The sequence below is a fragment of the Hyalella azteca genome, unplaced genomic scaffold (genome assembly GCF_000764305.2).
Source record: "Hyalella azteca isolate HAZT.00-mixed unplaced genomic scaffold, Hazt_2.0.2 contig10531, whole genome shotgun sequence".
Taxonomy (NCBI): Eukaryota; Metazoa; Arthropoda; class Malacostraca; order Amphipoda; family Hyalellidae; genus Hyalella; species Hyalella azteca.
Genome location: NW_025940565.1, coordinates 74,238 through 87,558, shown reverse-complemented (window position 1 = coordinate 87,558; position 13,321 = coordinate 74,238). Strand labels below are relative to the sequence as shown.

The 13,321-nt window shown below is 36.9% G+C and overlaps 1 protein-coding gene across 1 annotated transcript; it reads right to left on the bottom strand.

Moving 5' to 3' along the window:
• Positions 1-1,704: 1,704 nt before the first annotated feature.
• LOC108681935 (protein RCC2 homolog) lies at positions 1,705-12,429 on the bottom strand. The gene is made up of 9 exons (XM_018171018.2): positions 12,129-12,429; positions 7,621-7,837; positions 7,060-7,310; positions 6,362-6,613; positions 5,926-6,063; positions 5,595-5,702; positions 5,107-5,217; positions 4,286-4,463; positions 1,705-3,727 (listed from the first exon to the last, which is right to left on the bottom strand). Exons 1-8 carry the CDS (start codon positions 12,306-12,308, stop codon positions 4,293-4,295), a joined length of 1,428 nt encoding a protein of 475 aa, XP_018026507.1. The 5' UTR covers positions 12,309-12,429; the 3' UTR covers positions 1,705-3,727; positions 4,286-4,292.
• Between the last annotated feature and the right edge of the window lie 892 nt (positions 12,430-13,321).

The following is a 13,321-nucleotide window of genomic DNA, read 5'->3' as shown; positions in this document are numbered from 1 at the left end:
GTTTATCCAAAAGGACATTAGACATGTTCTCCATCATAAAATCAAAGAATAGCCCTGCGGTGGAATATTTACTATATATGACAATTTAAACGAATATTTAAATAATTCGTGTGACAGCAATAACAGGCAGAGAACTAATAATTCACTATGACCGGAAAAAACACCCACTTTGCGCTCTCGCGATGAATGCATTTAATCAACATAACTACGGTATCAGTCGTACCCGAATCGTGTTGTGGACCACATAGGCACTTTTGGGACGAATTTCCATAACAGATTTTTCACACATAAGTTGATCTAATCGAAACCGATCAGGACCAGATTATAAATGTTGGATTTACAGGATATTTTTTGTCTGCTTTGATTTTAGTTAGCGCGCTAAACGATAAGTTTCGGCAGGTTTATCTTGAACAAATTAACAACGCTTCGTTTTCACGCAGTGCGCTACACGCTTTGGTACGCGTGGAAAGGGGACTAAAATTTAGCGTTCGTGGGCTCTACTTGAAAACGCGCTAATTAATAAATAATAGCGAAGCAGAAAAAGAATATTCTGTCGAAGCTAGCATGAGCGTAATGTCAATAAATATGTCCATTTTTAGTTTTGTCCTAATCGGTTTGGATTTGACCAACTTATGTTGGGAAAACCTGCTATGGAAATGCGTGCCAGAAGAGGTCAAAGACTGGCATCCAGGTGTTTGTTGTTACGTGAGCTGGTCGTGGACTCGTGGCAGAGACGAGACTAGAGATTTGGGGAACAGTATTCGGTGGAATCTGGTGTAGAACTGAAGGACAAATACTTGCTGGCCTTACATTGACAATATAGTCAATGTACGTAACGTAACGCTGGGACTCTGATGACAACGGTAATTGCTGTCGTTGTCGTCTGAATCAGTGTCATTACTATTAGGCCTTAAAGCGTTCTGACAGGTTTGTCAGGTTGATTATATCCTCAAGTTGATTTAGCCAATAAGAATAAACATGGTTAGCTTCCCATATTCCATTCATTTTTGTTATCGGTTTTCGCTCCTGAATAAGAGACTCTTGTACTCAGATGCAGCAGCTGTTGCAACTCATGGGCAAATAGCCAAATCGCAATTGTGGACATGTATTGCTAGGGAATGGAAACTTCACAGAGTGAAATCTTATTTGAAGTTTCAGTGATCTCAGTTAGTTTAGCATTTAAAGTTTATTTAAAGTTGACTTCATGTCAGAAGCTAGGAGGGGAGACGTTTGTTGATACAACAGTAACGCAATTTTAACTTTGTTTTTCATTATTCATACAATGGTCCTAAATTATGTGACGCAATTGTTAGTGATTTAGTGATGTTGAATCGTTGGTGATGCCTTTTTTTTGCTGGTTTCTACCCGGCTTCTAATCCCAATTTTCCACGCTATTTCCGGTTTCCGACCGGCATTTTGAGCTGCAGTATTAGGTCAACGGCTGCTACTGTCTGCTCAATCCGAAGAAACCCAACAATCCACGAGAGCAGAATGTTCAATCCGGCACTCCTCCTAACGCCTGTAGTATAACGACCCATGACCGTATTTCTGGCGAGATTTTACAACTTACAAGAATTTTTTCGGAGAACAGGCAATTGTAAGACCTCCCGAGAAACACCAACAACAAGACTATTTGAGGAGTAACTTCATACACGACGCACTTCCAACTCACTTGCGGTGAGGCTAGGTTAAAAAAAGAGCTAATGGTTAGATCAGTTTAGTACCAGATGAAAGCTATAATAATCCCGCTACTCCCACTAGAGCTAGAGAACAAAATGTAGAAAAGGCCTCGTAGAGACACCAGAGATCTTTGGATGACAAATTCACTTACGCGCCTAAAGATCAAGACGAACATACGACAAATATCAGCGACATATCTAAGCTTATTTCCAAAGGCAACAATAATAGTTCATTGGTCAAAATCTGAAAGAATGATAATAGCAAATTCTTTTCTGGTCTACGGTTGAGAACTCCGAACTCGGTCCTCTACCAGGACATATTTCGATAGGAATATAAGTTATGAGCAATAATATTCTTACAGAAATATAAAACTTTAGTATTACCATAAATTTCAATTTCTAACCCTACACAGCCAAGAGGGAATTATGGACTGCCCTGGAGATGACGTAATTATCTGGAGGATGGAACATTCTTGTACCATCAGCAGGATGATGAAAATGAAAAACACAAATACTACAGGGGAAATATAACTAGCGTTACTGAGCACGAACCTTGTGACCAGGCATTGCCCCGAGTGATCTCTACACATATGGCCGGATGGTTATTTTGATTAGCGAGACAACGAACAAATTAATGCATTCACATCATATTATGCATTCACTGTGACCTTTTTGTAGGACAAGGAGAGAACATTCATTTAAAAACGAGATGATTCAATAATTTTCCAAAGAAAACATTCAATTATCGTTCGTAAGGAATGGTGAGGCAGAGCTAAGTCATTAGAATTACTTTAGGATCCTCAGGGTTGATCTGCAATACAACATCTCGGGAAATTTCGATCATGACCATAGGGTATTCAGTTAGATCTCAGTTTTAATGATCGAGATAGCACCAACTCTGTATTTAGTCGCAACACATAATGCAAGGAGCTGAGTACAGGAACTTTGAAATTCGAGTTAGAATACCATAGCGCAAATAAAAAAATATATGTTTGACTGTCACCTGCAGAAAATATCGTTTAATTATTGAAACTAATTAACATCAATGTCAGCCAAAAAATTTTGAAAATCCTCAAATTCATTTGCAGATGAGGCAGGATAAATATATGGTTGGTGTGAAACCCTAATGATTTGGAAGAAACACCCGAAAAGCAACCAAAACATAAGATCACAACTGAGTTGAGTTTGGAATCATGACATCAGGTACATTCAAGTCTTAGAATAAAAAGCTGATTCCACATCACATACGCTAAGTCATCACTTGGTGGGTCGTCCACTCTTATCCGAGTCACGTCGCACCGACGACGCGTATTAAAGCTAAGCAATTATTGCTATCATTCGATGACAGCGGGGCTGTCTTGTGCAAGTCACAGCAACAATGATCTCATACCGAGGGCCACACATATTGATAATACTAAGTGTAATAAATAAAGCTAATAGAATTTTGAGAAAACGTGCACACCCGCACGCGACAAGGGTACATGAAAGCCTTCAACCTCGAGGCAGTGTTACAGCAAGGATCATCCCAAATACTAAAGATTTGTTTGAGCAGGTATCAATGTAAATAATCGTATTTGTAAATACAGCAATTTTTTATTTACCAAAAAATTCAAAGCCCTGAATACCCGCGGAGCCATATATAATATGCTTTATCGTCACAACCTGAAAAATGTAATTTGAAATTAAGTAAATAAAAACGACCACAACGTGTATCGAGATAATTTTCACTGCATTAATATTTCAAACGTTACGAATGACCTGGATACCAAAGTAGTATAAGTCGTATAGTCCTTAAAGGTATATCAATTCATACGAAGGATTGACTGGCATTCCAGAAACTGCAAGTGTTTACAGGTATTTTGATTAAAGTTTTATGAATAAATACAGATAATGATCAGGCTACAACACTGCCCGTAGGATGCAGGAGCACACCGATCGACATTTAAGACAGCTGATGAGAACGACAGCCGTGTGTGTCCCAGATGTTCAAGGGTTTGTACCTCGGCTTCAGGTAGGAAGTTGAATGAACAGTTCAATGGAGAGCAGCCCTGCAAATTATACGCACTCTGAAGCAATGTAAACAAAAATATCGCCTAGAAATAAGATCATACTTAGAAAATATAGCAACAATTAGTTTAAATTCAACAAAAGAAAGATAAACCTAAATTTCTCTATACGCATAAGTAAAAAATACGACATTGGACCCAAACGATCTTAAGAGTTCTTCAAGAAGAGCTTTGCGCTAATGAGTGGAGTCTCTCGATATGTTAACAGCAACACTCACCTCAGACCTAGACGGGGACCTCTTTGAGTTTAGCAAGAAGGCCTTCGTCTTGATCAGTGTAGTCTCTTGCTATGTTAACAGCAACACTCACCTCAGACCTAAACGGGACCTCTGAATTCAGCATGAAGGCCTTCGTCTTGATCCTGTCTCTTATACACATCTAGATGTGTATAAGAGACAGCCTTCGTCTTGATCAGTGTAGTCTCTTGCTATGTTAACAGCAACACTCACCTCAGACCTAAACGGGGACCTCTTTGAGTTTAGCAAGAAGGCCTTTGTCTTGATCAGTGTAGTCTCTTGCTACGTTAACAGCAACACTCACCTCAGATCTAGACGGGGACCTCTTTGAGTTTAGCAAGAAGGCCTTTGTCTTGATCAGTGGAGTCTCTCGCTATGTAGAGCGTGAGTCCCGCACTGCACGCCACTTGGTACACGTGCACGCCGTCCAGATGCTTACACTCCTTAGGAGTGGTGCTGGACTTAATGTTGTCGCCAAGGCCCTGCAAGGACATTGTAGCTTAGTCAGAATAACAAATAATTAATAATCAAAGAATAGCAAGCTCTGTAAACACGAGAATGAAATAATAAATCATCACATTTTGAGTATTTTTCATTCAGTATTAAGAAATAAAACTTAATAATGTAAGGTAGTAGAACGAACTCGAAACAATGCAACATAAACAAGGAGACTTTGCTCAAAAACAATTAAACAGTAAAACACTACGAATATTTTATGAAGGGATTTCACTGGCATATAACCGTATTTGTCAAAGAAGGAATCTGTAAATACAACCAGCCTTCAAAGGCAGCATTTGCATAATGTATTCACCAGCCAACTCAACAAGAAATGAAAACAAAAATCGAGGAAAGAAGTAAAGCATGATTAGTACTAAGTAATATTATGCATTTGTACTTGAAATTTTCCATTACTTAGACCATAAATTGATTAGCACAATAATTTGTAACCTGAAGGAAACACTTTGTTGTATACATTAAAACAGCAACACATTTGGGAAGGTCTTTCATAGAAACACGAGTTGAATAAAGGATAATCCAAGTTCAGAACCACTCTGATAAATTCATGATTGAATTAAAAAATATTGATTATATTGGTCAAGTTCCTAGATAAAGACGAGAGCTGACCAGTTCACCGTAGGTAGGCGATGGCCCCCAAGCAATGACGTTGTCGTCGGCCGCCACCACGATGCTGGTGGCTGAACACCCAATAGATCGCACGTTCCAGCCATACAGGTCCTATTCACATTTAGTAATTATTTAGATAAGAGATAAATAATGAATGTGGCCATGTTAAATTACAACAGGAAATCAGCTATATACATTAAGTGTGTAAGTTACCTATACTGTTTCCAATTAAAATAAACTTGAAATTATATTATATCCAGTAACATCTCATCAAACTTCCATACTTACGATACTAGCTTAGCAAAATAAAATGAGTTCTAAAAATTGCTACAATTCCAAATTATTTTTCACTCAGATCCGTGTCTGATGATATGAGCGGCCACCACAAATAATAAACTCATAATGAAAGAATAATATTAATAGAAAAATAATATTTAATTACCACAAATTAATAATAAGCTCATAATGAAAGAATAATAGCTACACACCTGGATGGGTTTAGGGTACATGTTGGCCTCGCCTGTGCGCTTTGTCTGCCCCCACAAGTAGACGCCGAGCTCCGTGTTGGCCACCGTGAAGGTTGACCCGCAGAACACCTGCAGTCATCACAACCATGCTCAATACATCTTTTTGTACATGATGTATTTATGGTTTAACCTGAATAGTGCCATTATCTCCAACAAATCTTTACCAGTGAGAAAACAGACGCGCCGAGTAACCTGGTGGTGACGATGTAGAATAGAGAGCAACCTATAGCAGCAATGACGATTATAATGCAATCTGCTGGCAAGTATCCCGAGTAAAGACATCATGACGCACCTGGAGCACGCCGCGATTGTGGCCATCAAAGAACTTGATGAGCCGCGGGATCATCTCATCTTTGGGCTCAGCATGGCCCAGACGGCCATAGCCTCCAAAGCCCCAGGCAAACGCCCTCTTTTGTGAATCTCGAACCACCTGAGACCAAGTTCTTGTTAGTAGTTTATTAACAAATTGTGTTAAGATCCACTTATTCTGACATGTAAGTAAATTAACAAATATATTAACACAGAAACATCCTAGTAAGAGATCCACGTAAATCCTCATTTGGAGAAGCAGACATGATATCTGAGCACAGAGATTAAATCAAGTAATTGATTGAAATTACACCTCCTGCATCAGTTTTTTCTGTTGGTTTAAACTTTTTAGTAAACCTGATGAATATCATTGAGTATTGATACAATTCTGCACAATGTAAATTAAAACCAAGACTCACGGTGTGATTATTTCCACAAGCCACATCAGTGACGTGCACATCAGGGATGGGTTTGATGGGCCCGCCTTTAGCACATTCAACAAAAACAGGAATGCGTCGCGGTGAAGTTACAAATTCAAATGAAAGTTTATTGCTTGTAATAAAATATTTGCCGTCGGTGTTGTGACCAAGCTGTCCATATTCAGGGCAGCCGAAGGAGTAAAGGTACCCACGCTTGTCTATGATCATGCTGAACTCAGCTCCACACGCAACCTGGTGAATGAAGAGCATATAATGTACAGATACATTCTACAATAGATAATCAAATATTGTAAATTAGTAAGCTATATAAAAATGTTATAATTAAACAAAGATTCTTTTGAAGGTATCAAAAACTGACCTGTATAACAGATAAATATATAAATGTTTCCTACTTTTTAGGAAACATCATGATAATAAATATGCAGTGTCTTAAATCTTGAATATTTTTAGCCTTAGTTGATTGTCTACGTGCATAAAAACAAAATTCAGAACCTGTTAGAAAGAAACTAGGTTGTCTAAAATCTTCGTTACATTTTGCAGCAAGATTGCATAAATAATGGAAATTTGCATAAATAAATATAAAATTAGTATTCTGAGAACACCACAGACAATGCAAAACATTATCTTCAAAATGAATTTCAATGACAGCTTCTTGAGGGCTTATTTGTGAAACAAACCTTGCTAATTCTGCCTTCCTTGAAATCAATTTTAGTTGGAGTTGTGATGACGGCAGTGTTGTTGCCCACACCACACTGACCACTCTTGTTATCACCACAAGCATATACTGTGCCATCATCAGTCAGGAAGAGGGAATGGTTCCTGCCAACAGCACCAGCAATAACATGAAGTCCATCAAGTGCGTTCACCTTAACAGGACCAGCATGTTCCTCACAGTCCCCACAGCCTAGCTGGCCTTTCTCATTGCGACCTGTTTTAAAGCAAGAAAATCAGTCAATGCACAATATTTTTCAATATAAAGCCCAAATTAAAAGATTTATTAATATTTAAAAGCTAGTGATTAAGTTTAATTGATCATGATAAAAAATCAGGTGAAAATATTTGTACTCCATTTCTGCAAGGATTTTAAATGATTACCAATCAAGAAAAGTGCATAAATAACCTTGACATAACAATAACTCAAGGCCACTGTAACCCGATTTTTATTGTGTTTACGAAATAGAAGAAAAGCTAAAGTTTTGTTGAGTTTTGAAAAAAAATTAAGAACGAAATAAACAAACCCATAGTGTAAACAGTGCCATCTTGAGTGATGATTATATGATGAGCTGCAGAACAGTGTGATGCCACAAATGACACTTTGATGTTGGCAAAGGTTTTAGCACGGCGGGGAGTGAAATGCTGCAGTGCTGGCGTAGCTTTCAAGTTACGTCGACCAATGAGGTTCCACTGGACACAGCCCGACAGGAGCAGAGTGCCACATTCTTCTGATACCACAAACTGTAAAAAAAAGATTCGTTACATTTCAGTCAGTAAAAAAGGTGCCAAGCTCAAACATAATATATAAGAAAAAAATTATCTGTCAAAGAGTTGTCAATACTACCTACAAAATGGACTCAATCAATGTGGATCATTAACAGCTTATTTATTATGTACCATTGTACCTATACACATGAAAAGACAACAATTATAGAAAATAATGAGCATGTTCAATGATCATCTGACAAAAACAAATGTGCATAAGCATTGATTGTGAAGGGCTGTTTGATTGAGGATTTTCTTCTTTTCTATTTTCTCTCAGTTGTCAATGAGGCAGCCTCAAATCCAAGCATGGAAAATATGTACTTTGGGCGCTGCAACTTGAGCCTACATCATTTCATGCCATCCAATTTCTTGGGGCCACAGAACTTAATTAATAACCTCATCACTAATAAACTCTAGTTCGTAAAATAATTGCACATTCAAACCACAAGTTTCAGAATTTATTGTGAAGATATTACTCTGGTGCTGCAAGATTTTAGTATAAAATATGAATTTTTCAGAGCTGCTCAAATTGAATTGCAATTTTAAAAAATTGGGCATTAGACACCCATAGCCATTGGTAAGAGGAAATACCCATGCTTCATGCTTGTAGTCATATTTTTGGCATATTAAAAAAAACAGGCATATTTTTGCATGCATTTTTTTCAAATTACCCACGAAACAATGCCTAGGTTCTACCAATTTTTTTTTTAAATTCTTCATGATATTTCAGATTCAAATAGTGGATTGAAAGTCAAATTAGAGTCAAATAGTTGAACAAGTACCATATTTCATTTTTAATTTCCTTGTCTCCTCAGTATTTTAATCAACTACTAGTTTATGATAATGCTGGTATCCAAGCATTCCAAGATACTATTTTACTGATCGGACTAAAAAATTAACTTGAGGAAGGGCAAAAAAAATTTCTCCTAGATGCCAATTAAGGCATAATCATCTATATAAATCATATGAATCAATTAGCATCAGTCAAATTCCTTCTTTATAGAGTAGGGTGGCAAACAAGCAGGCCTATTTTATTCAGGATCAACATAAGAAAATGTGAATGAGAATTAGGCATATACATTTTGGCATAAATTTTTTAACATCAAGTGCATATAAGTGGACAACTGGACATAGAAAATACACCTAGGTTATAGTAAGTGTGTGTCTGGGAAAACAACATAGATCTCACAGGATGTCAGCATACAGAACACTGCAGCAGCAACAACACTCAAGTGACTCAACTACAGTTAAATGAGCTCTCGTTCATTTGACTATTACAAGTTCTCCTTTGGATGGTAATTGGTAAATATAGGTATAAGGACTTAGTTTGTCAATAAGGGCTGTTCACTTGGTGAGATTTAGGTCACAATTCAATTACGGGTGGAAATTATATATACCATGCTTCCAAATATTGGCTACAATAAAACAAGGCAGTATTTTCAAATTCTAATCATTGACAGCTGCAATAAATGTTTTTAAGAGTCAATTTTTGCTTTATTTTTTCCCCTACTAATAAAATTTGTCTGTGTGAACACTAAAAAATGTGTTCATTTCAAGTGCAGCCTAGCTGGCAGTATAGTGTCTAGCTGAAGAAGGTTTATTCAAAATGCCTGGTATGTGAATAAAACCAATGAATAAGACTAACAGGCTAACCTTTGATGCTTAGTCTCCTTTGGCAGTTTGACCTGGTGCAACAGGTTAATTTGGCATTGAGAGTTACACATGATACTGAGTACTGACAATATACAAACTCTTGATAATGTTCAAGGACATCTTTCAATAGTATATTAAATATTCTAGAGTTTTCTAGTTGCTGGCTTCAAATGTGTGCTAATATTTCCTGGTAATGACTGTTAATAATCTCAGCTAACATGTGCTAGTGTGTTCTGCTAACATGCGCTGATGAGCTCTGCTAATGTGTTTTGCTGGAGTGCTTTGATAATGTCTGCTAATTTGCTACACTAATGTCTGTACTGACATGAGACACTAACATAACCTATTATCATACTATGATATGCAATGATGTGCTACACAAATTTTAACAAGTAATTACAGAGGGTCTTTCTTAGAAATTTAGAATACCTAATACTTCTTTGAAACTTATGTTCAATAATACTTATGATAGCAGAGATGACACTGTATATGTATATGGAAAATGTATTCTTGGCATTTGGTAATGGCAAAGGAATTATGTAATCAAAAGGATTATATGATTATCATCATCAACACCTTGGGCACTGGGCAGCAATCAGCATCATACACCAGAAATTTATTCAAATATTGAGTAGGTAGGGTAAACACACCATATTCTGACACATTAAGGACGTACCAAGAAATGAATGGCTATAGAAAGATCACCGTATGCGCAACTTGAGTTCTGATTGCTTTACATCACTCTCAAAATACCACACACGCACCAGCAATGATGAAACGTCACAAACTGTTGCCATATTTATTGAAAAGCCTTTAGAATTCAAGTCTACAAAGACCCCTGAATTGCGACGCTGTGTGACTAAATTCGGCATATTGTGAGACTAATTCCGACAGCGCTCCAAACTCTTACTAATTCGTAATTCTGGCGCACTGTGTTGGAATTCCAACGCTTGTGTGAGCTTATTAGAATACGACACAGCTCGAAACGAGATTAATTAAAAAATTTAATTTTTTAATTAGGCTTTTAATTAAGAAAATTTTAATTTTTGAACACAGCTCAGAACGAGCTGTGTGTGTCCATTTCAAAGCTGTGTTGGAATTAGTTTTTATGTGTCTAAAACTGTCTTTTAACTTAATCATCTATTAATTTATTTACCACTTAATATCAGCAAATACAAGTATACAAGGATTCCTAATATATTCACAGACTTATCTAAAAGTCTCAAACCATAATATTCTCTCTACACAAACAGGTTATCAATATTTGGTAGAGCAAGGTCAACTATCAACTTTGACATGTTTTGATGTCCACCAGTTGGCTTGGACTTTCGCTCTGAGGATCTCAACATTTTCCCGCCAGATCTTGTGTTTTGCGAGATTTAGCGGGAATGTGGGCCCTGGGGTATTACTTTAGATTAAGTGCATCCCAAAAAGGGTGTTTTTTGTTTAATTATATGTTTTTTGGGGTGTAGATAAAGAATCTGAAATCCGTTTTTGGCGGTTGGCATCGGAAAACCGATTTTTATATATACCAATTTTTATACATTTTCTAACATAAAATGCTAGTTAAATCTTGGCCCCAATATCCGTGGATTTATAGCGTTTTTAGCTTAGCCTCGGTGACCCATATACTCTTGCAACCACAACATTGCAGGCAACCACGACATTGCAACCAATAACCATGGTTAGGTTAGGTTAGGTTTTTTGGCCTATTTTTCCAATTTTTGCCAGATTATTTTTGACAAATTAGAGCCTTGGGGAAAAAATTGGTTTTCCGATGCCAACCGCCAAAAACGGATTTCAGATTCTTTATCTACACCCCAAAAAACATATAATTAATAAATGCACCCTTTTTTTAGATGCACATCTGAACTTCTGAAGTATTACTGAATCTGGCACACAATAGTTACTATTATAGTATGACGTCACTATTTCAACCATCTACGCATGCAAGGAAGTAAGACAAAGCTTAATATAAAGGGATAAGTTGAGAAGTGTCGGAATTACCCAAGATGTTGGAATATGGTTGGTGCGTTTACCCTAGCTAGATAAGGTTTTTAAAAATGAACTGATTCTAAATTATCTCTGGTTTGGCAATGTTACTGTGAATTACAGAGAGCATGATAGGCATCTGCGATCTGCCCAATTTTTCACTTTAGATTATAAGCCTAATGATGGTTCAATTACCACATACCTAATAATTGCAGTCAACAAAGCTTGTTTTAATCTTAGTAGAAACAAATCAAACAATGAAGTTGTGGTTCATCTTTGTTTACAGTTTACTAAATAGGTAGGCTAGCTTGTTTTCCTCAATTGGCTAAAACATGAGTCATCAAGTGGTACTGACATAAGTGAAGAGGTGAGTTGAGGCTTTGAGGGCATTTCATGACTGATGTAAAAGAAAAGAATGGCAGTGCCACAATGGAACTGGCAAGAGGCAATGCACTGTCAGTCTGTCACTCAATACACTCATGAGTCATGACTCATTTGTGACAAGACTGACAAGTTGACAACAGTCTGTCAAGAATGAGTCAATAAAAATTACAGTAGAAAATATATTCCACTTTATATGTTTAATGTAATTAATACAGCTAAAATGTTTGTAGACTCTCACTTTTTCATCCTTTGAATTTTCAACTTCTTCTGTTGGTGCATCGGAACTGACAGCCTCGGGCTTTTCCTCTGTCTCAGTTTTATTTGAAGCTCCTTCAGAAACATCATCGGAGTCTTCTTTCAGTCTTTTAGGCTCCTGTTCGCCTGCATCATCGTCCGCAAGCCTTTTCTCGGGAGTCATTGCAAAAAGGTTTATAGAATAGTAAGTATCAAGCAATCTATATTTAGACTACCTATCATGAACACAACAAAAAACGTCAGTATACAAGCCGCGTTTATGTTCGAACCCGTGCTGTACATTTACGAAACTCTGAGTACGACTCGGGCTTCGACTTAAGACAACAAAGAAACATATTTCTCGTAATAAAATTCGGTTAGAGTAAGGATAAGCAGCGAAGAAACAATTACATTTTCAATAAAAATTGGAGGAATTTATCAATGTTCATTAAGATCTTAAATTAATTCGACTTCATTACAATATTACTTGTCAACGAGACATTATTATATCGTGTATCATTCAAATAAACATAACATAATTAAGGCATTAACCTTCTATTGATTGCAATATTTTTTTTAAATGCTGCAAATAGCAAGCAGAACACTATGTTCAGCGCTATGTAATAAAAAAGCAGAACACTTTGTAAACGTGACCTGATCAAAAATTACGACCTATCGGACAATTTTCCGGCCTGTGTTGCTGGAGCAATCTGATAATTCCAAATCCCATTTGTTTGTCAATAAAATACGGATATTTTGGACGTTTACGAACCACTAGAAGTTTGTTGGCACTGCGAGTAAAATTTCGACTTTCAATATGTGTTCAAATAGGCTTATATGTTCTCCTCTGAAAATATTTGATTATTCTGTTTTCTGTTTGAGGAAAATTATCGCGTTCTCTACCCAATTCAATTAGAAATCGTGCTTTTTGGCAAGTTCAAAATGATTCAAGTGTGTATCAACTTGTAATTTTGTTTTTACACACTGTTAAGTACATTGCTGTTATTATGACTGCCACTTTGTAATTATTTGCTTGCTAATTTCATATTAAATCTTAGCATTGTTTAGATTAAATGGTAAAGACGTAATGGACTCCAGCAGGATCGGTTCGCTAAGCTATAACCGCTACACAGCCAGCAAGGGCGTCAGTAGAGCGTACTGTATGCTTTTATAATTACCCACGAAAAGAAAAGAAAA

Bases quoted from the DNA above. Each gene is read 5' to 3' on its own strand.
- LOC108681935 (XM_018171018.2), bottom strand. From the start codon at position 12,308: ATGACTCCCGAGAAAAGGCTTGCGGACGATGATGCAGGCGAACAGGAG. The intron at 7,311-7,620 runs GTTTGTTTATTT...GCTTTAAAACAG, and splicing joins TGGCACTGTTTACACTATGG to GTCGCAATGAGAAAGGCCAG. The intron at 4,464-5,106 runs GTCAGCTCTCGT...ATGTCCTTGCAG, and splicing joins CGCCTACCTACGGTGAACTG to GGCCTTGGCGACAACATTAA.